At 60.5% G+C, this 22104-nt stretch overlaps 1 protein-coding gene across 6 annotated transcripts in view; it reads left to right on the top strand.

The window, feature by feature from the left end:
- Positions 1 to 15950, top strand: part of MBTPS1 (membrane bound transcription factor peptidase, site 1) — a 67121-nt gene extending 51171 nt beyond the window's left edge. For all 6 annotated transcript variants that reach the window (XM_051847327.3, XM_070062808.2, XM_089319035.1 and 3 more), the window contains 10 exons: positions 190 to 362; positions 2625 to 2740; positions 3949 to 4105; positions 5400 to 5524; positions 6059 to 6136; positions 7260 to 7400; positions 9389 to 9520; positions 10395 to 10521; positions 13790 to 13920; positions 15043 to 15950. In XM_051847327.3, coding sequence (XP_051703287.3) covers positions 190 to 362; positions 2625 to 2740; positions 3949 to 4105; positions 5400 to 5524; positions 6059 to 6136; positions 7260 to 7400; positions 9389 to 9520; positions 10395 to 10521; positions 13790 to 13920; positions 15043 to 15239 — 1377 coding nt within the window. In that variant the 3' untranslated portion in view covers positions 15240 to 15950. The remainder of the gene's footprint in view (positions 1 to 189; positions 363 to 2624; positions 2741 to 3948; positions 4106 to 5399; positions 5525 to 6058; positions 6137 to 7259; positions 7401 to 9388; positions 9521 to 10394; positions 10522 to 13789; positions 13921 to 15042) is intronic.
- Positions 15951 to 22104: the final 6154 nt, after the last annotated feature.

Raw genomic sequence — 22104 nt, 5'->3', positions numbered from 1 at the left:
GAGTGTGAATGAAAATGTATTGGGACACATTTACCTTCTATTGTTTCATTTGCTGTTACTGGAAATTCTTGTGTTCAAATTATTTATGTTAAATAGAAATGATCCTTCAAAACCTGGAAAGCTGCAAGTTTTTTCTGAGAAAGGGGTGCATTTCAGATTTTTTTTCTTTCTTTTTTTTAAAATTTTAAGTCAAAAAATGGTGCGGAACATACTTCAACGGTTAAGCTCCCAATCAAGGTGAAGATCATCCCTACTCCCCCTCGGAGCAAGAGGGTACTGTGGGATCAGTACCACAACCTCCGCTACCCGCCCGGCTACTTCCCCAGGGATAACCTGCGCATGAAGAACGACCCTTTAGACTGGTAAGCAGCCGCCACGCTCGGACGCTGGCCCGCTGCACAATCCCTGCGCGGGGCGGGCAGGCTGGGGGCTTCCACGTTCCTGCTGCCCTAGGGGAAGTGACACTCTTGGCTTCTTGCTGAACCTGGACTTCCGTGACCCCTCCATCTTCCAGGCGTGTGTTTGCTCCTAGGGCACCCTCACCCCTGTCCTCTGAAACTGACGCGTGTAACTGGATGATTGGGCATCCTCAGTTGCCCCTTTTCCCCTGCTTGTCCATGAGTCAGTCAGCAGATCCGATCTATCCCCACGTCGGACTGCGTCTGCCCGCGTCTGCTTCCCCTGTGCAGGCCATCACCTGCTCTCCCCCGAGTGCCTCCTGATGCGTCTCACTCCCTCCAAGTCCCATTCCCCATGCAGCAGCGTCTTCTGAAGATGTAAACTGTCACAGTTTGCTTCAGACTTCCTGACGTGGCCACACCCACTGGGTGCCCCAGGTGACCCTGCAGGATCCAGAGCTCCCCTCCCCAGCCCTCACACCTTTCCTGTTCCTGTCTTCTCAGGACACCTGGACCAGCCCCCAGTCCACGCCACACTGAAAGTGGGGTAAAGGGAGGCATTGGACCATCTGACCAGGGTACTTAGGGTCAGATTTGCCTCATTTTTTTTTTTTAAGATTTTATTTATTTGTTTGAAAGGCAGAGTTACAGAGAGGCAGAGAGAGAGAGGTCTTCTATCTGCTGGTTCATTCCCCAGATAGCTGCAACAGCCAGAGCTGTGCCGATCCAAAACCAGGAGCCAGGAGCGTCTTCCAGGTCTCCCACGTGGGGGCAGGGGCCCAAGGACTTGGCTATCCTTTACTTCTTTCCCAGGCCACAGCAGAGCTGGATCAGAAGCGGAGAGCCAGGATTGAATTGGCACCCATATGGGATGCTGGCACTGTAGGCAGCGTTTACCCACTACGCCACAATGCTCGCCCTTAGATTTGCCTTTTATAATGAGCTGTCTCTGGAAAGTGGATTGAGGAAAGTGTGTCCAGAGATAGGCAGACAGGAAGTAGAGGTGGTGCCAGCACTGTGGTGGAGCCAGTTAAGCTGCCATCTGAAGCGCTTGCATCTCACATGGGCACTGGGTCACGTTCCAGCTGCTCCTCTTCCAATCCAGCTCCCTGCTGATGTGCCTGGGAAAGTAGCAAATGATGACCCCAGTCCTTGGCCCCTGCACCCACATGGGAGACCGGAAGAAGCTCCTGGCTTTGGCCCCAGCTGTTGCAGCTACTTGGGGAGTGAACCAAAGAGTCATTCTCTCTGCCCTTCACTCCTCTCTGTAACTCTGACTTTCAAATAAATAAATAAAATCTTAAAAGAAAAAAAGACAGGGTAGTTGGCAGACAGAGCAGGGGAGCACGTGGAGTCAGGCTGCCGAGGACGGGCTCTGAGTTGCGGGGCAGTGGGGGAGGCAGGCGCCTGGGCTCTCCCGGGGGCGTTGGGGTAGATCGTTGTCCGAGTGCAGTAGAAGGCGGGCATGCTCCTGAGGCGGAGAGTGGAAACACCATCCGCGCGGTGATGTCAGCAGTGTGCTGTCGTCCCAGCGTCTGCATTCCCACACCGTGGGCCAAGCTCATTTGTCGGTGCAGATGGTTGCCAGCAGTTTACAAGAAAGCACTGCTAATGTGCTGCCTCTGCGCTTCGGAAACCTGTGCTTGGCAGCCGGCGCGCGGCTCACTAGGCTAATCCTCCACCTTGCGGCGCCGGCACACCGGGTTCTAGTCCCGGTCGGGGCGCCGGATTCTGTCCCGGTTGCCCCTCTTCCAGGCCAGCTCTCTGCTGTGGCCCGGGAGTGCAGTGGAGGATGGCCCAAGTGCTTGGGCCCTGTACCCCATGGGAGACCAGGAGAAGCACCTGGCTCCTGCCTTCGGATCAGCGCGGTGCACCGGCTGCAGCAGCCATTGGAGGGTGAACCAACGGCAAAGGAAGACCTTTCTCTCTGTCTCTCTCTCTCACTGTCCACTCTGCCTGTCAAAAAATAATAATAATAATAATAAGAAAGAAAGCTGTGCTTGGCTGCATTTCCCTGTCAGTTTATCCCCTCCCTGGGCGTGCTGTGCACAGGAAGCCCTCTTGTCAGCCTGGAGGATGAGGGCTGCAAAGGCCGGCCTCCTCCACCGGTGCCTGTGCTCCTCTAGAACAGCCGAGCCGCCCCGGTGCAGACCCGCAGCCGGGCAGGCGGGCCTCTGGGGCCAGGCAGGATCGGTCATTCTGCTGCTGTGGCTCTCTGCTTCTCAGGAATGGTGACCACGTGCACACCAACTTCAGGGACATGTACCAGCATCTGAGGAGTATGGGCTACTTCGTGGAGGTTCTCGGCTCCCCCTTCACGTGTTTCGACGCCAGTCAGTATGGTAAGTGCCCTTGCACTGGAGTGGGGTGTTGAACGTTTGAGAAGGGGACGAAGCAGACACAGAACGACACATGGCCCTTCATTGCTGGTGGCTGGCAGTCACCTGAAATGCGAGCTGGCAGGGATGGGTGGGCGTTTGCACTGCTTTTTTAATTAAATGGAGTTCTGCTTCATTCCTTCTGAAAAACCTTTATGTCAGACACACAAGTGAAAACTGAAATCCACACGTCGTTGGCCCCCGTGTGTTGTTGGGCTCCGATCTTTTGTTTTTGTCCCCCATTAGTGGTAGAACAGGGTTCACAGGGCAAACCTGAGGCATCGGTGGACTGAGCCACGGGCCTCCCCGCAGCACCGTGTGCATGCTGTGTGACAACTGTGTGTGTGCTGTGTGACAGCCGTGTGCGTGCATCTCCGTGTGCGTGCTGTGTGACAACTATGTGTGTGCTGTGTGACAGCCGTGTGCGTGAAGCTCCATGTGTGTGCTGTGTGACAGCCGTGTGCATGCAGCTCCGTGTGTGTGCTGTGTGACAGCCATGTGCGTGCAGCTCCGTGTGTGTGCTGTGTGACAGCCATGTGCGTGAAGCTCCGTGTGTGTGCTGTGTGACAGCCGTGTGCATGAAGCTCCGTGTGTGTGCTGTGTGACAGCCGTGTGCATGCATCTCCGTGTGCGTGCTGTGTGACAGCCGTGTGCGTGCAGCTCTGTGTGCGTGCTGTGTGACAGCCGTATGCGTGCAGCTCCGTGTGCAAGTTGCGTGACAGCTGTATGCATGCAGCTCTGTGTGCGTGCTGTGTGACAGCCATGTGCGTGCAGCTCCGTGTGTGTGCTGTGTGACAGCCATGTGCGTGCAGCTCCGTGTGCATGCTGTGTGACAGCCGTATGCGTGCAGCTCCGTGTGCGTGCTACGTGACAGCTGTGTGTGTGTTGCGTGACAGCCGTGTGCGTGCAGCTCCGTGTGCATGCTGCGTGACAGCCGTGTGCGTGCAGCTCCGTGTGCGTGCTGCGTGACAGCCGTGTGCGTGCAGCTCCGTGTGCGTGCTGCGTGACAGCTGTGTGCGTGCAGCTCCGTGTGCGTGCTGTGTGACAGCCGTGTGCGTGCAGCTCCGTGTGCGTGTTGCGTGACAGCCGTGTGCGTGCAGCTCCGTGTGTGTGCTGCGTGACAGCCATGTGCGGAGGCGACTCCCCTCAGGGTGTGGCGCTGTGTCCGCCAGGCACCCTGCTGATGGTGGACAGCGAGGAGGAGTACTTCCCCGAGGAGATCGCCAAGCTGAGGAGGGACGTGGACAATGGCCTTTCGCTCGTCGTCTTCAGTGACTGGTACAACACCTCGGTCATGAGGAAAGTCAAGTTCTACGATGAAAACACAAGGTGCTGATACGAGTCGGTGTTTGGATAAGCAGTGTGACTTCTGGAGAACCAAGTTCTGGTTTCCACGGACTTCAGGGAGCGCCTGTCCGCGGGCCCTGATCTGTGGTTTTTCTGCGCAGCAGAGGCCGCTCAGGCTTGGCTAGAGCAGCTCTGCCCCTGGGGGCGCTCTGGGGGCTGCGGGGTAGCACACACGTTGCCTCGATCCTGCGTGAGAGCCTTTGTCGTCTCTCCCCCGACAGCTTCCAGTAACCTGGCCATGAGCAGGGACTCCCAGTGCTGTCAAGTCTGGGGCTTAGATTTTGTGAGCTTCTTTCTCGTCTGCCCGCACTGTCTGTGGCCAGGGCTGGACTAACCGTTCCTAGTGGTCCACGGCGGGGAAGGACCCATTTTCATTTCATGAAATAAATCGCCTGCATCGTATCCGTGCAGGGTTGCAGTATTCCACAGCCTGACCGTGGCGTCAGTTGTGTGGCCTGGACCCCGGGAAGACGCAGTGCATGTGGGGGGTGCTGATCCCCCGTGCCTGCTGTGGGGGATGCTGATCCCTCGTGCCTGCCGTGGGGGGTGGTGGGGGGTGGTGATTCCCCGTGCCTGCTGTGGGGGGTGCTGATCCCCCGTGCCTGCCATGGGGGGTGGTGGGGGGTGGTGATTCCCCATGCCTGCCGTGGGGGGTGGTGATCCCCGTGCCTGCCATGGGGGGTGGTGATCCCCTGTGCCTGCCGTGGGGGGTGGTGGGGGGTGGTGATTCCCGATGCGTGCTGTGGGGGGTGGTGGGGGGTGCTGATTCCCCGTGCCTGCCGTGGGGGGTGGTGATCCCCTGTGCCTGCTGTGGGGGGTGGTGGGGGGTGCTGATTCCCCGTGCCTGCCGTGGGGGGTGGTGATCCCCTGTGCCTGCTGTGGGGGGTGGTGGGGGGTGATGATTCCCCGTGCCTGCTGTGGGGGGTGGTGATCCCCTGTGCCTGCCGTGGGGGGTGGTGATCCCCTGTGCCTGCTGTGGGGAGTGGTGGGGGGTGGTGATTCCCGATGCCTGCCGTGGGGGGTGGTGGGGGGTGGTGATTCCCGGTGCCTGCCGTAGGGGGTGGTGATCCCCTGTGCCTGCTGTGGGGGTGGTGATCCCCTGTGCCTGCCGTGGGGGGTGGTGATCCCCTGTGCCTGCCGTGGGGGGTGGTGATCCCCTGTGCCTGCTGTGGGGGTGGTGATCCCCTGTGCCTGCCGTGGGGGGTGGTGATCCCCTGTGCCTGCTGTGGGGGGTGGTGGGGGTGGTGATCCCCTGTGCCTGCTGTCGCTTTTGCAGGCAGTGGTGGATGCCAGACACTGGAGGAGCCAACATCCCGGCTCTGAATGAGCTGCTGTCTGTGTGGAACATGGGCTTCAGCGACGGCCTGTATGAAGGGGAGTTCGCCTTGGCAAACCACGACAGTAAGGCTTGGGGTTGTGCTGCAGTGGCGGGGGGGTGCCCAGAGCGGGTGGGTGAAGCCAGCTCCGCCTCTCAGCTGAGTTTCAGAGAACAGTGTGGCCTCCAGGGAAGCTGGAAGGGACTAGGCAGAATGTTCAGAACTACTCTGATGCTGTGTGCCCTCAGCATTCTTTATTTTAGCACTGACCTGTAAGAGTGCACACTGAGCGTTCCCAGAGAGGGACCCCTTGGGGAAGTTGTGTGTGGGAAGCTGCTCCTGGGTCTTGGTGGAGCAGGCCTGGGCAGCTCACCCGGCCCGCAGCGCGACTTGTTTAGCACTGCTGCTGCAGGCCCGGCCCAGGGCTGGTGGAGCTCTGTTCCGACCTGGAAAATCCACCCGGGAGCCCTGCTCACCCTCCCTTCTCTCTTCGATTTTAAGTGGGTCCCAGCAGTGTCAGTGGGACACGTGATGGCGAGCGTGCGTGTGGGTGGCTGAGTCGCTGTTGGAGAGGGTGCTGGGGGCGTGGGGCCTGAGACCTTGAGCCACTCTCTTCCAGTGTACTACGCCTCAGGCTGCAGCATCGCCAAGTTCCCAGAGGAGGGCATAGTGATAACACAGACCCTGAAGGACCAAGGTAAGGGATGGTACCCCTGCCTTTGGCTTCCCGCTGTCTCTGCTTGTTGCATAAAGATTTTCAATATGTTGTAGAGGCCAGTGCCGTGGCTCACTTGGCTAATCTTCCGTTTGTGATGCCGGCACCCCAGGTTCTAGACCTGGTTGGGGCGCTGGGTTCTAGTCCTGGTTGCTCCTCTTCCAGTCCAGCTCTCTGCTGTGGTCTGGGAGGGCAGTGGAGGATGGCCCAAGTGCTTGGGCCCTGCACCCGCCTGGGAGACCGGGAGGAAGCTCCTGGCCCCTGGCTCCAGTCTGGCCCAGCTCTGGCCGTTGCTGCCATCTGGGGAGTGAACCAGCAGAGGGAAAACCTCTCACTGTAGCTCTGCCTTTCAGGTAAGTGAATCAGTTATAGTAGTGGGTAAGGCACACTCGTCCCACATTGGAGTTCCTGGTTTGATATCTGGTTCCAGCTCCCGATTCCAGCTTCCTGCTACTGTTAATGTGGTCTCTGGGACACAGCAGTGCTGGCTCAAGTGATTGGGTTCCTACCACCTATGTGGGAGACCTGGGTGGAGTTCCCAGCTCTTGGCTTTGGTCCCTGGCCTGGGACCATTGCAGGCATTTTGAGGAACGAACCAGTGGATAGGAGACTGTCTGCCTCTTTAAAAAAAATAAGTAAATAAATATAAATACACACACACACACACACACACACACGATTTGCCCTGGTGTTTAATAATAAAATGCACACCTGCTTCTCAGTATATACAGCTCTCTCTGTAGAGATACTGACTGGCTTCCTTTTGTGTAGACAGTGTGTATAGCATATGAGGTGGGACAAGAATTGCTTTTGTTTGGTGGAATAAACGGGAAAAGTAACACCCGCAGGCTTGTAGCTGCTGCCTGCCACCATTTCAAGTAATGAAGGAAAGTGGGTACGTGTAGAACTGCACGCTTCTCCGAATTTTGCGAAGACGCAGATTGGTTGGTGGCATCTAAGACATTGTTTTCCTGCCCTAAAAGTTTGCACATTTTGACTGAGTATTAGCTTTTGCCTATGTTTTTTATTACCTAGATAAAATCTCTAATGACAGCTGGAAAATAATGTGACAAAACTCATTGCTGGTTTTGCTGTGTTGATTTAGGATTGGAAGTTTTAAAGCAAGAAACAGCAGTTGTTGAAAATGTCCCCATTTTGGGACTGTATCAGATTCCAGCCGAGGGCGGAGGCCGGATCGTGCTCTACGGAGACTCCAACTGCCTGGACGACAGCCATCGGCAGAAGGGTACGGAAGGCAGACGGGCCCACGGGAGACGGGCGCACGAGTCCCCGCCCTAGTTCCTGGAAGTGCCCTGGTCCAGTACTGGTCAGTGAATGAGCACCCACTCCCAGCAGCCAGGGACGGGGGCTCTGGCCGCTTTGATGGCTTGGGACGTTTGAGGGGATACCTACAGCAGAAGCCCTGGGCTTCTCCAGCAGCCGTGGCCCTCCTCACTGCCCCCCGGGCAGCACGGCCAGCATCACCTGCGTTTCCACAGAGAGCCCCTTCTTGCGGCCTGGGCTCTGCCCTGCTGGGGCTGGGCCCGTCTCCCCAGCTGTGCTGCGTGCGGGCCTCACCTGGGCTCTCCACAGTCACGGAGTCAGGGCTGTTGTGGGCCCTCCTCAGGGAGGGGCACAGAGCGGACACGGCCACCCCCCTCTGCTCACCATCTCCGAGCTCCCTCGGGATTAGGGAGTTTGAGCTGAGACCCAGTGTTTAAAGCCCGCAGTGAGCGGTGCAAGTGTTACAAGTTGTACCTGGTAAGACGATGACAAGATCCGGTGGACAGCGAGTCTCTGCCTGCCTGGGCCTCCCCCTGGTGTTGGCAGCCCGCGTGCTGGCCTGCTGGGGAGAACAGGACACATCTCAGGAGTTGTGTTCCAGCCTCTCTTGGAGTTTGAGCTGAAGTTGATTGAATTCCAGGCATTTATGTGAGTCCTTGGGATGTGACTGGTTTTTTCAAAATCGAAAGTGAGGGTTGAAGTCACGGAGATTGTCTTTTAAGGCCCGAGCCCTCCTGGAAGAGTTTTTAGTAAAATTTCACACCCCTGAAAAGACTGTTGCATCCTTAAATTTCAAATGACAGGGACTGCTTTTAGGATATTTCGGGGAGTGTGCGTGCTTGGCCAGAAATTTATGTATTTGAAAGTCAGAGTTACAGGGAGGCAGGGAGGGAGGAAGAGAGAGACAGTGAGAGAATCTTCCATCTGCTTGTTCACTCCCCAAATGGCTGCAATGGCCAGGGCTGGGCCAGGCCAAAGCCAGGAGCCTGGAATTCCATCTAGGTCTCCCATGTGGGTGGCAGGGGCCCAAGTATGTGGATCATCTTTCACCACTTTCCCAGGTGCATTACCAGAGACCTGGATCAGAAGTGGAGCAGCCAGGACTTGAACTGGCACTCATCTGGGACGCCAGCATTGAAGGCAGCGGCTTAACCTGCTGTACCACGGTGCTGGCCCCCAGAAGTGCCCTTTGAAGGAGAATGGTACTTTGTGGCATTTTTTTCTTTTAATGATCTCATCTAGTTCAAGTTGGTGTTCATGGACTTGGCGTGAGTCAGTCCGGGAAGGGGCAGTATGGAAACAGAATTTCCAGGTTTAAGCACAATCCAGTATGGGAAGGGTCCATATATGTGGCTCTTGGAATGGGAGCTGTGATGCCCAACATTTGCGTTCTGAGGGATCCCCAAGAGAGAGCTGGCCGTGCTGTGCCTTCCTGCCAGGGTGGTCAGACGGCCAGTGAAGAGGCTCCCCCGTGCGGCCCCGTGGTGCGCGTGCGGTGCTTCTCCCCGGGAGCGTCTCTGGGCCCTGGCAGAGCTGTGGTTCCCCAGGCCCCTCTCCTGTTGGTCTGGAGCCTCTGTTCTGAGGCCATTCTTCCCTCATCAGGTTCCATTCTGTCCTTGCCCACGCAGGGCCCAGAGCCGTGTGTAGTGCTCGAGCCGTTGGCCCAGCCCAGTGTCCAGTGGGGCTGACCGGCCTGGAGCCCGGAGGCCTGCAGTGAAGCCCGAGTTGTCGTGCCCACCTGTGCTGAGCGGAGCGGGTGGGGCACTGACCGTGGGGCTGTGGGTTTCACGTGAATCAGGGCAATCAGCAATGTGTTGGGTTTGCCTTGACGCAAACTTCCGACTTGTGAACCGCAGTCCCCCTCCTGTGGGAGCTAGCTAGCTTCTGTGTTCCTGCAGTTTTCATTCTCACGAAAGGGAATTCCTAAACGGCATGCTTGTTGTTGTGCAGACTGCTTTTGGCTCCTGGACGCGCTCCTTCAGTACACGTCCTACGGGGTGACCCCGCCCAGCCTCAGTCACTCGGGGAACCGGCATCGTCCCCCCAGCGGAGCCGGCACGGCTCCTCCAGAGAGGATGGAAGGTGAGTAGGCCACACGATGTCTCGTGGTGACCGGAACCAGCCAGAGGGGTGCTGGGGCATTGCCACGCTTGCCTGCGAATGGAGCCCTTTGGCTTGTGCGGCTGCCTGTTCTCCCCCGCCCCTGCAAGTGGACGAGCGTGCAGGGGCTCTGCCCTGCGGAGGGCTCTCCCAGAGTCCCCTAGGGACAGGGGCGCAGCCCCCCCATGCAGGCGTTGTCCCCTGCCCCCCCCCCCCAGTCCGCCCCTCACAGATGAGGGAGAATCACCAGGTGTTGAGAGCACACACGAGGTCCGAGGCAGCAGGCTGGGGAGTCCTGTGAGAATCGGTGTTTCCTGAGAGAAGTTCAGGGTCGGCTCGGGTCACGTGGGAAGGACTGTGATGGCGCGGACTGGGCTCCCAGGGTCCTCCTGGAGTGGACCAGGAGTCCCAGGAAAACTACCGCGAGCCACAGGTGAAGTCACTGTAATACACACTTCAGCCCATGCAGCAAAACCTGAGTTTGAAATGTGACCTGTCAGGGAGGGCTCGGTAACCACGTGTGGCCGGAGGCCGCATTGGGCGGGACAGACCTCAGAAGTATAAAAAGTTTCCAAAGTGCAGGATTTTGTGGTCAGAGAATGAAATATTTTCGGGGAGGAGGGTGTCTGCACGAAGCCTGTATGTAGAATTAGCGTCCTTGGGGTGGCCGGCTGTGTGGCAGTGGCCAGTCGTGCACAGTGTGGCCGCTGTGAGGTAGGGCAGTGGTCTGGCAGGAAGCAGGCGCTGTGGCCCCTGCAGCGCACGCACCCAGCTGGCAGCTCAGCAGGCGGAAGGAGGCCCTCCTGCGTGGCGTGGTAGTGACACTCTGCTTTGTCTGCCTCTGCTCCCGCCACAGGAAACCATCTTCATCGGTACTCCAAAGTGCTCGAGGCCCATTTGGGAGACCCGAAACCTCGTCCTCTGCCGGCTTGTCCACACTTGTCTTGGGCCAAGCCACAGCCTTTGAATGAGACGGCGCCCAGGTCAGTGCCCGCCTCACGCCCACTCCTGCGCAGGCCGACGAGTCCCCTCCTGTGATAGGGAGCGAATGCAATTTTGTGGTGTCATAACGAAGTCCTCAGATCTGCTGATCGTTTCCTAGTACAACCCCATGCGGAGCTTTGGCAGTGAGCTCCCTGGTGGTGTCCTGTGCAGAGCAGAGCTTTGTAAAACGGGCCTTTTGTTGGAGGTGAGCTGTGGCTGACGCTTGCTGGAAGCTCCCTTGGCAGAAGCTCCGGTTCTTGGCTCGGAGCGGGGAGGGCTGCCCTGGGCCGCTGTGCTCGTCCGTGAGATGCCAGTGAGAAAATGCAGACGGGGGCTTTCTCTGTTGCCCCTTGGCTGAGAGTGCTCTGAGTAGGTGTGACTGCTGGCGTGGCCTGGCCAGGAAGGGTGCTCTGTGCCAGTCACTTCCTGCCACGGCGTTGCTGGCCTCCGTCTGTCGTGTCCGGTAGTGCCCGGAGGTGCCGCTCTGCCAGCGGCTCTCACGCACTGACTGTCCTTTCCTTTCCGTGGCCTCAGTTTGAGTCACGCCTGCCGCTCCTCTCCGTGGCCTGCACGAGTAGCTCAGTCCCCACAGGGCCTTCTCTGGGCAGCTCTGCCTGAGCAGGACAATACGAGAGAAGGGGCACCTCCCGAGTAGGGTGCTGGGGTCTGCTGTGTTGAGTCACGGGCTGGGTGTCCCAGGGACAGCTGTCGGGACTGTCAGCCTCCATCCCCCTCTGGAGAAGTCCCTGCCGGCCACCTTTTCCTCCCCATCTCTAAGCCGCCCACTGTACGTGGGTCCACAATGGCTGGGGCTGGTGTGGCCAGCAGCGTGGGGTCGGGGACGGAAGGCTTGCCTTCTGTGCAGTAAGCAGGGAAGGCATCGCAGGTGGCTCTGCTGTACTGTGCATCGTAGACAGACAGTCCCAGTGCTCCAGCGGGGACATTGGTCTGCACTTAGAATATGCTCTGCAGAGACAGGCGATGATAGGGCGGGAATGCTGTCTTATCATGTTTCCTCCTGAACCTTCAGCTGATGAGTACTTTTCCATTCCCATTAACATTCCGTCATTTAGAAATTCCTGATAAGTCTCCATTTTTGCATCCTGCTTATTTATAACCCATTGTTATCCTAGCCTGCAATCCAAGCGTTGTACGGCAGCCACCGTCAGCAGTTCTTACTCTGGGCGGCGTTTGCTCACGGTCCAGGAGCCGTGCTGTCGCCGGCCACAGTGCTGAGAGGACTCTGAGGAGCGAATAGCGTGTCCTCTGGTGCCTCCCTGCCCACATCAGATAATCCATCAGAGGCTGAGCTGGCCCCCCGGTGGGTGACGGGCGGCTCCTGGAAATGGATTTTCAGCTGCTGTCTGTAATCCCTTTTCCTTAGCGCACTGCCGGCTCTCAGCGGATCACGCTCGGCCCGCGGACAGTCGTGAATCTCCCGAAAAGCCTGAGACAGCGCCACACGCCCTCAGCAGGGCTGGGGCATGTCTGCTTCAGTGTGTAATGGAGGCCCGTCCCCGGTCTCTTGGTGGTGCTGGGTGTCCTGCAGTGACCATCACAGCCTGGGAGGACCCCCGGCTGCGGGTCCTCTCTGAGCACACGTGGTGTGCTGTCGCCGTGGCTGCTTCTCCAGGGTGCGCCGTCGCGGGTGCTTAAAGCCGAGGTGCAGGGAGTCCCTGCTGGAGTGAGGAGACAGCCCACGTGGTTCTGCTGCAGCCAGAGAGCCTCAGTGTCACTGACTGTGGTTAGTGCGTGGGTCTGACTTCCAGGCCGATTGACCCTGAAATGTAGAGTTCAGTCGTGGGAGACAGAGCAGGCCCCGGTCGTCCCCCGCGTTGTCCTCAGCTGGGACGTCTGTGGTCCCCTGCTTCCTGCCTGGCGAGCCTCTCGCAGGCCTGGCGGGCACCAGCCCGCCATCGAGCTTCCCCTGAGAGCAGACAGGCCGGGCCTTTGCACACAGCCAGAGGAACGGCACAGGCCAGCTGTTTCCAGGCGGATGAGCAACAAAGACAGGGAATTCGTAATTTGCAAACATCTCATTTTCCTTCAGTTGCAAGCCACAACAGTCACAGGTTTTCCATTTGTTCTTGGCACTGCAGAAGGTGTCCACGCCCTCCGTGCCCTCAGTTCTGACTGCGTGGGCCTGAGGTCACTGATGAAGTGTGCTCCACGCCCTCTGCCCCCGTCGCTCCCCGTGCCTGTCGTGCTCGCCCTGTGCCGGGGCTTCCTTCGGGACAAGACGATGTTGCCCCTCACCCCACCGGCCCTTCCCTGCTGTGTAGCTCCGTGCTTGCTCATCAGCAGCTGCTCGGGGGCCGCGCTGCACAGCCCGAGTCTGAAGGTTTCAGCTCTTCAGAGGCTCGCCGGAGGGGTCTCTCGGGCTGCGAGATGTTTCCAGCCTCAGGCACCCACCAGGCTCACGGTGGCATTATTAGAAGCCGACAAAGGGGCTGGTGCTGTGGCGTAGTGGGCTAAGCTTCCGCCTGCAGTGCCAGCATCCCATATGGGTGCTGGTTCGAGCACTGGCTGTTCCACTTGCAGTCCAGCTCCCTGGGAAGCAGTGGAAGGTGGAGCAAGTCCCTGGGCCCCTGATCCACATGGGAGACCTGGAAGAAGCTCCTGGCTCCTGGCTTTGGACCAGCCCAGCTCTGGCCATGGCGGCCATTTGGGGAGTGAACCAGCAAATGGAAGACTCTCTCTGTGTTCCCCTCTCTCTGGCTGTAATTTTACCTCTCAGTCAGATAAATACATTGAAGAAGAAGAAGCAGCGCCAGCAGAGCAGACAGCTCCTGGGATGGGACAGTCTCCTGGGCGGGCGGGAAGCTTGCTCTGGAGCTGGAAGTGGTCACTCTGGGTGCTGCACCGGCTTCCGAGAGATGCGCAGGGAAACCACCTCGCATCTCTCGCCGGATCCCTCTGTCTGGGACCGGAAGTCCCCCCGGCTTGAGTGCTTGCAGATTTAGAGTATTAGTACATCCTTCATGAGACAGCGTAGGGACGGGCCCCCACGTCTCAACATGAAGCTCACGTGTGTCGCGTCAGCACCTCCGCGTGAGACTGGAAAGTCCTTTGTACAGTGTCTTCTGCGCGTCTAAGTTTTGGCTACAAGGGTCACACGAGGTCAGTGTGGATTTCCGGTGTGGTGCATGTTGGTGTTCAGAAGTCTCCGGTTTTGGAGGACTGTTGGTTCCGCGGTTCCGCGTCAGGAAACGCCTCCAGGCTGTTAGAGCTGCTCATGTGTGCTGTGTTTCATCCGTTTTCCTGAAGTAATCTCTGGAAGCATCAGAAGCTGCTGTCCATCGACCTGGACAAAGTGGTGTTACCCAACTTCCGATCGAGTCGCCCTCAAGTGCGACCCCTGTCCCCCGGAGAAAGTGGTGCCTGGGACATTCCTGGAGGTGAGTTCTGAGGGGATCATTATGAGGCAGCGTCAGGCTGAGTCCTCTTCATGTAGCCTCCCTCACTCCCCAGGAGTCTCTGCCTTCCTGGGAGCCGTAGAGGTTGGAGCTGTCCTTGTGGTGCAGATCAACGAGGCCAAGAGCAGGCCCCAAAGCTGCAGACTTTGTTGTTTTGCTTGGAAAAGTCTGCACAGGCTTTCCGACTTGAACTCCTCTTGGGCTGGCTGAGTGTTAGCAGAGCTCTGGAGGGTGCGCTCCTGCTGTGTACCACGGGGGACTGCCTGTCGGCTGCTGGTTCTGGGTGGCAGAGGCCAGCTTGTCCCCTGAGGTCTCATCCCGATCTGTCCTGCTGCCGGGCTGGGATTGCCCGGGGCTGGGGCTTGTGTGTCTCGTGGGGCACTTCTGCTCTGCAGACAGCAGGTGGGACAGGTTCCCCTCGCCTGCTTGGGGCAGTGGGTCCCGGTCACTCCCGCAGAGTGTGGGCAAACTCGTGCTCTCTGGGGAGTTGACAGCTCCGGAGGGGCTTCTCCAGATTCCAGGAATTGGCCAGAGACTGAGCGAGAAAGGGGTACCCCAGCCCCAGGTGGGGCCTTGCCGTAGGTCACGGGGTGCCTGACGGGTGTGAATTGCGGAACCCTCGGTGTTGCTCGGCTGCCGTCTGCTGACATTCCGACCCCGGGGTCCTTCCGTGCCATGCCGGGTTTCCAGCCACAGCTGCCATCTGTGGAAGGTGCTGCCTCCCACCCCAGCTGGTAGGACCCCAGCACGCCATGACTGACAGACTGGGGGAGGCCTCGCTTCTACTCACCGAGAGCCAGAAAGCCCCTCACAGCCCTGTCGTGTTGCTCTTCTCTGGCGGAGGGTCTGCGTCTGTCTGGGGTGAGCCTGGGCCAGGGCAGAGGCCCTGCTGTGTCCTCCTGCACGGGAAGCAGATCCTGTCCTGTCACCTGCTCTCTCCGTTGGTGGCCTGTGTCCTGTTGCTGAGGTTTCAAACAGCTGTGTCCCGCGGGCCCAGCTCATGAAATTAGCCAGCGCTTAGTTTCTCATGAGTCTCGGCTCGCCCAGCGAGGTGGCAGAGCTGTGGGTCATTACACGGGTCGCTCACTGGCTGTCCTCTTGCAGGGATCATGCCTGGCCGCTATAACCAGGAAGTGGGTCAGACCATTCCTGTCTTCGCCTTCCTGGGAGCCATGGTGGTCCTGGCCTTCTTTGTGGTACAGATCAACAAGGCCAAGAGCAGGCCGAAGCGGAGGAAGCCCAGGGTGAAGCGCCCCCAGCTCATGCAGCAGGTGCACCCCCCGAAGACCCCGTCGGTGTGACCAGAGACTGACCATGCGAGCCGCCATGGGCAGGTGCAGCTGTGAGGGCCGCCTCCGTGCAGGGCTCCAGCGGCCGTGCCGAATGAGCCCCCCCGTCCTGTGATGCTCGGCCCAGCCGGAGGGACTCCATGGCTCAGCCTCAGGTGGCTTCACGCCGGGCAGCTGTGAGCACCAAAGACCCGGGGGAGCTGCCGAGGCGGCCGCGCTGCCCGCCTGAGGGGAAAGACGCACTTCCGGACCGGCGGCACGCCCTGACCAAGCTGAAGTCTGCTTGTTAATGGCTGTTTTCTATATTTATTGTTGGGGAAAAGTCACTTTAAAGACTTGTGCTATTTGGAAGCAAAGCTATTTTTTGTGTCAGTGGAATGCAGGTTTTTACTATTACGTCGTCGCGGAAGAACACAGATTCCATGATCTCCTTTTGGATGAGCGACAGACTGGTTTGAGGAAACCTGCACAAATCGGAAACATAGACCTTCGCTTTATTTTTATAACTGTCCACTGCCATCATGTTTTGTAATTGGGGATCTTGATTTCACCGTTGTGGGTGAAGACGGCATCCCCTGTGTGACACTGACGGGCCTGCGCTGGGGTCTTTTCCACCTCCTGCTTTTCTCTTTGATGACAACCTGGAATGAGTTCTGAACCAGCCTGTCCCTTTTTTATTGAGATAAAATTCACATACCATAAAATTCTCCATTTTAAAGCATACAGCTGAGTGGTTTTCCTGTGTTCATCGGGTGGCAGGTTTTCGTCTACCCCGCCCTCCCCTCCCGCTGCCCTCGCGTCCCTGCCTTGTGAGTCTGCATCTGCCTGTCCTGGCCGTGTCCGCTCAGGGGCCCCTGCAACGCGTGGTCCTTTGCAGCTGATGCCGCGCCCAGCTCAGCACCTCCCGGGCCCCCGGGCGTGGCACGTGTGACCCGGCTGTGCACACGTGGGAGCCGGTCTCGGTTTGTGATGGCTGTGGGCGAGGTCTTGTGTGAACGTTAGCTTTTAATTTCTGCCAAGTAGATGAGGGTGGTCCAGGAAGTCCGCGGGAAAATGGAACTAAAGGATACGAGGCATTTTCCGTGAGCTCGGGCCGTGCCCGCACATCTGGGAACGCCCTCTGAGGAGTCGCCGGGCTTTCCCACAGCAGCCGCGTTGGTGTGCGGTTTGCCAGCTGTGCGCCAGAGCTGGTCATGGCACATCCTGGCCGGTGCCCAGTGCTGCCCCCCAGCGGGGGTCGAATGGTTGCAGCTCGCCGCGCCCTCAGCAGTAATGATGGCGGCCGTTTCTTCCTGTGTCTCCGGCCGTCTGCCTGTCTCCTGTGGAGAAGCGGCCGTTCAGAGCCTTTGCCCATCCCTGAGTTGTGTCATTCATCTTTTGATTACGGAGCTGTCGGAACTCTTTGTCCCTGGTCCCTGTCCCGTATCAGGTGCCTGACATGTGAGTAGTTTCTGTCACGCCGTGGGTTGTCCTTTCAGTCTCCCCGCGGTATCCTCGGAAGCCTGAAGACTCATCTCGGTGACGTCAGGTTCCCCCTGTCCTTGGTTGCCATGCGTCAGGTGTGGGAGCTGAGGAGCCCTGGCCCCGCCGAGGCGGCCTGACCCGAGTGTGTGCCCCCTGCACGCCAGCCACACGCCCAGCCCCCACGGCACGGCCCCGCCTGGAAGGAGAGTGTGTGCTCCCTGCACGCCGGCCACACGCCCAGCCCCCACGGCACGGCCCTGCCTGGAAGGAGAGTGTGTGCTCCCTGCACGCCGGCCACATGCCCAGCCCCCACGGCACGGCCCCGCCTGGAAGGAGAGTGGGTGCTCCCTGCACACCGGCCACACGCCCAGCCCGCACGGCACGGCCCTGCCTGGAAGGAGAGTGTGTGCTCCCTGCACGCCGGCCACATGCCCAGCCCCCCCGGCACGGCCCCGCCTGGAAGGAGAGTGGGTGCTGACTACGGCTGCTCGTGGGCAGAGGGAGGCGCCCTGAGGCCCCGCCTCCCACTGGGGACCTCGCGTCCCGGGCAGCTCAGGTGGGCGACTCGCAGGTTTACCTGGCTGCCAGCTGCTGTTGCGTGCGGGACCTGGGAGGCGCTGTCTGAGGAAGCCTTGTGCTCCCTGCCCTCGTTCACTGAGGACCCCGGAAGCGCCCGCTGCCCGGCGCGGAATCAGCAGCCCCGAAGTGCCCGTGTGTGGTGTCCGCCAGGCAGCCTGCGTGTCCCGGCACGAGGCCGTGGTCCCGGTGCCACTTCTCCTCTTGTGGATGAGGAACCGGGACTCTTGTCTCCCTGCCAGGCCTCTCCCGGGCGCAGTCACCGTCCAGCGCTCACAGCCAGGGTCACCGGGGTGTCATGGGACAGCGACGGGTGGTGCGCTGGGAGCCTCTAGCACCCAGGGCCCTGTGTTGGATGGCCGAGCTTTTAAGAGAAGCCTAAAATCTCAATTACGTAAGACCTCCCCAGTTTTAGTGTTGGCAAACTGCTGAATGAAAGAAATAACCTTCTCTGTGTGAATCAGTGTTTTGGCTTTCACCATAATGGGGTCCTGGCCCGGCAGGGGTGTGGTGTGGGTTGAAGTTCCAGACCCAGGAGCTCTGAGCTGGGGATCAGGTCCCCAGCGGCAGCGCGGCCTTGTGTCTGCCTGTCTGCTTGGGGACTTGGAGTCCACACAGGGCGCGTCTCTGCTGTTGCGCCCACCGGAGGGTTTCTGGCCGGCTCTGCAGCTCGCTGTCTGCGCACACTTGTGGTCACCACCAGCTTTGTCCTCGTGCTGTCAAACAGCTGGTCTACACCCAGAGTACGTGCGTTCCTGGACACTGCTCAGGCCCCAGTGCTGGTGACCGGGGGCCACGTGGGTCTGGGGAGAGAGGCAGTGTCCAGGCCGAGGCAGGGGAAGGGCAGAGCAGGACAGCTGGTGGCGAAGGCAAGTCTATGAAGACAGCATGGAAAAGCAGCCGCCGCGGGGCCGCGCTGGGGAGGCTTCCGGACGCTGTGTGCCGAGGGAGATGCACACGGCGGCTTCTGCGGTGCCCTTTGCCCCTGTCCAGGATCCCCGTGTCTGCTGCTCTCTGCGTGCGCAGTTGTCCGTCCCCTGTTCACCTGGGAGCAGGTCCGGTGCACAGTGGCTCTGAAAACCTTTGGCTGCGCCTGGTACGCTGCCCCAGCAGTGACCGCACTGGCCCCCGGCCGGGCACGCGCCTCTGGGAGCCGGTGAGGTTCCAGGCAGCGTGCCCAGCCCCCAGGTCCGGCCCCACGGCAGGTGGAGGATGCACCCTCTCTGAAAGTCATGGGAGTTACTTAGGGGTCGACGTCCTGGCCACAGAATGGAGCGGCGAGGGCTCCCCGGTCAGCATCCTCCACACAGTGAAGTGTGAGTGGCGGTTCCGGCCGGTGCCTCCCGCTGAAGCGGACGTCAGCTCGGTACGGTTTCGTGTGCTCTCGTTTGCGGGGAAGGTAAGAAATAGGTCTTAGGGCTCGCCCCAGATTCACGGCATCTCTCCCTTGGGATGGGCCTGGGAGGCTGTTTTCAGAGCTCCCCGTGGCAGATTCCAGGCAATCAAGCATCCGCCTCCGGACGAACACCTCCAGGCGTTCCGACAGAACCCTGTGGGTGCCCGTCGTAGCTGGGCTGCTGGTGTCACAGTTCACAGGTCCAGCCTGGGTGACTGGCCTGCGCCTCCCTGCGCAGAGGAGTGAACTCGTGCCCCGTGCCGCCGTGTGCATGCGCTTTTAAAACGCTGGCCCGAGTGCAAGAAGCCGGATGTGAAAGGCTTCGTCTTGCGTGCTCCCCTTTGTAGGTGTGTAGGCTGAGCACGTCCCTAGAGACAGGAAGTAGGTTAGCAGTTGCCAGGGGCTGGGGGAAGGGGCGATGCGTGTTCTGGAATCACATAGCGGGGTGTTGCAAGGCGCCGTGACTGCGTAAAGCCACCGGGTGGGACGGTGTCGGAGGGCTGAAGGGGGGGGGGCGGTGCAGGCTGGGAGAGGCTGGCTGCACAGGCCAGTGTGTGAGTTTGGACCAAGGGGTCAGGGCCGTGGCTGCTGACAGGCTCCCCCCCCCCAGGGGGCAGGACGAGAGTGAACTTGACCGTGGTTTTGAGAGCACTTCCTGTCACCCCCAGGCTTTAGATGCCTTCCTGCCTTCACCTGCACTCGGGGGCTCGTGACGGCGACGCTGGAGAACCAGCCCCTCGAGAGAGAGGGAGGGGCCGGTGGGACCTGGCAAGGCCTGTGCCCTGGGCAGTCACCTGCAGGCCCAGGGGAGCCACAGGGCAGGACTCACAAGTCTGCGCACATGGGGGTTAGGGCAACACGTGTGTGCGCCACGGCTCTGGAAGTGGGGGGTGCAGAGTCGTCGTCCCGGGGCTGAGTCGGGCGTCAGTGTGCTCATGCCCTCTGGGAGCCCCAGGGGAGCTCGGATTCCTCGCTTTCCCAGCTGCCAGAGGCCACCCAGAGCCCGCGGCACGCGGCCCTGCCTGCACCTTCACACACGTCGCTCCGGCCTGCTGCTGTCTGCTGCGGTGATGCCACTGGGCCCTGTGATGGGGACACCCCGGTGACAGGAGGGCTCCCCTGGGTGGCCCAGGTCCCCGGCCATCTCGGGCTCCTACGCTGAGCTCGTGCAGAGTGGACCGTGTGGGGCCGCCGTCAGGTGCTCGTGTCCCGTGGGTCCCAGGTGAGCTGCCGCAGCTCCTGCTGCACTGGCGTTTATTAAGCTTCCGGGGGGGGGGGGGGCAAGGCACAGAGCGGCCCGCTGGGGACCATGCCCGCTCCGAACAGCGGTGACCTGGGCTTACGCTCACAGCACGGTGGATTCTTGAGGGGGCGTTAGGGCCTGCCCCCTCAGGCCAGTGGAGTCCAAAGCCGGGGACGGGGCTGGCGCCCGTAGGTCGAGGAGCTCCTGGGGGGCTGGAACGCTGCCCCAGAAGACCCACCTGGGCCAAAGGAAGCCCAGAAGCAGGGAGCGCCTGGGACCGGTGCTTCTGTCTTGTCACTGACGGCTGACGCACAGCCCTCCCTCCGTGCGTGGGCTCTCCCCACCGGTGCCACCAGTGTCTCGGTCACTGTCCACACCCTAAGGGGTGTGGGGAAGTGAGTTCCAGCCCCTCTGCCATAGAGCCCCCAGCCTGTCCTCCGCCGCCTTCTCTGGGGAGGTCTGGGATGGGTGGCCCCCGGCTGGGAGCCCCACTAAGCCTTGGCCGTGCCGCCTCCACCAGGCCCCACAGGTGCACCTTTGTGTATCCCGGGTCTTCTGCCCAGCGCTGCTGCCGGCCTGGCAGAGCTGGGCTGAGCCGGGGGTGGCCACCCGCCCGCCCACTGCAGATGGGCCCCCACAGGGTGCCCTCCACAGCTTGGGAAAGGTCACCGCCCCGGGGGTGCCGGCAGAGGGTGGATATCAAAGTCTCTCCGATTTAAGAGGTTTTCCTCCTTGCCTGGAATTTCACAGCCCAGTGGCCAATTTCTAAGTCATGCACATTAATGGGCAGCTAATGAGGGACCCACGGCAGGGACAGGGAAGCCCCCGGCCCGGAGCCAGATTAGGAGAACAAAGCCCGAGGAAGGATCGTGCGCTTCTCAAGAGGCCAGGTCTGGGGGGGCGTGAGGGACTTGGGCAGCTCAGAAGGCCTGGCAGAGCCACGTGAACACAGCGTGGACCCCTCCCCAGCCCCCAGCCTGGGCTAGGCGCTGGCCCCCCCACAGCCTCCTCCCACAGCCCTGCCCTCCCCGCCGTGGCCTCACTGAGCGTTTGAAGGCCTGGTGTGTGGACAGAGGCCCCTGCCCGCTCCGCCCTGACCAGGGTCTCCAACGCCCGGGCCCCACACCCCCATCCAGCGTGGCCTGGCCCAGGGAGTCCCCACTTCCCAGAAGGTCCCCGCAGCCCTTCACTGCTGCTACACGGATGCATGGCCCCTGCCACGCCATGGAGCCCGGGATTTAGAAAAAGGGCCTCATGACGAGCTTGTCCGGGGTCCCCCAGGCAGACCCGAAATCCAGTGGCAGGTGCCCTCAGACACAAAGAGGAGAAGCCGTGTGAGACAGAGCAGCGGTGGGACCGACGCGGCCGTGAGCACTGGAAGGGGCAGGAAGGTCTTTGCCGAGGGAGACTGGCCTGTGCCTCCCTGGCCTCCAGAGGTGCAGGGGCAAATTCCCGTCGTGGGGCTGTGTGACCGCAGCCGCAGGAGCCGCATCCAGGGGAGCCCTTGCGCGGCCTCCTTTTTCTGTCTGCTGGGGCCTGCCCGCTCTGGGCCCTGTCAGAGGCAGAGCGGGGCAGGAAGCTGCATGGTACTGCAGCCTTGGAAGGGATGATGCCCAGGCTGGTCCCCGCAAGCCACCTGCTTGGCCTGCCTGGGCCCAGTTCCTGCTCTGAGCCCCCGGGGGCTGATGTGAACCTGTGGGACACTGCGCACGCCTCAGCACTGCTGTCCACAGCAGCGTCCAGCCCTGCGCTCCTCACTGCTCTAGCGCTTTCTGGGCAGCTGCTGTGAGGAGCCGCAGAGGTGGGCACAAGGCTGCCACTGGATCGGGGGCGGGGAGCCTCTTGCGGGACATCTGGCGCCCTGCAGATCGGATTGTAGGGGCGGGCTCTGTCTAACTGACAGCGGCGGGTCTCCGGGGTCCATGGCGCGCGTGGAGAGTTCTCCAGGGAACTCGCCAGAAGTGCAGATTCTCAGGCTGTGTCCTGGACCCACTGAGTCAGCAACAGGGGGCCAGGGCCTGGCGCTCCGTTGGAAGCGCTCACGTTGGCGCTGCACCATGGGAAGGGGTCGCGGGCTCCAGGACCGAACAGGGCCAAACTCAAGACCCGACCTTCGCGGGGCCGCCTCCTGCTTCCGGCTGTCCTGCCTCTCGGGCTCCAGTGGGCAGATCGCTCGGCTTCGAGCGTGGCCGGCACCA

The sequence above is a fragment of the Oryctolagus cuniculus genome, chromosome 18, assembly GCF_051225735.1.
Source record: "Oryctolagus cuniculus isolate XC-2025 breed Fujian yellow rabbit chromosome 18, ASM5122573v1, whole genome shotgun sequence".
Taxonomy (NCBI): Eukaryota; Metazoa; Chordata; class Mammalia; order Lagomorpha; family Leporidae; genus Oryctolagus; species Oryctolagus cuniculus.
Note: the sequence above shows the minus strand (reverse complement) of the source record. Positions and strands in the feature narration are given on the sequence as shown.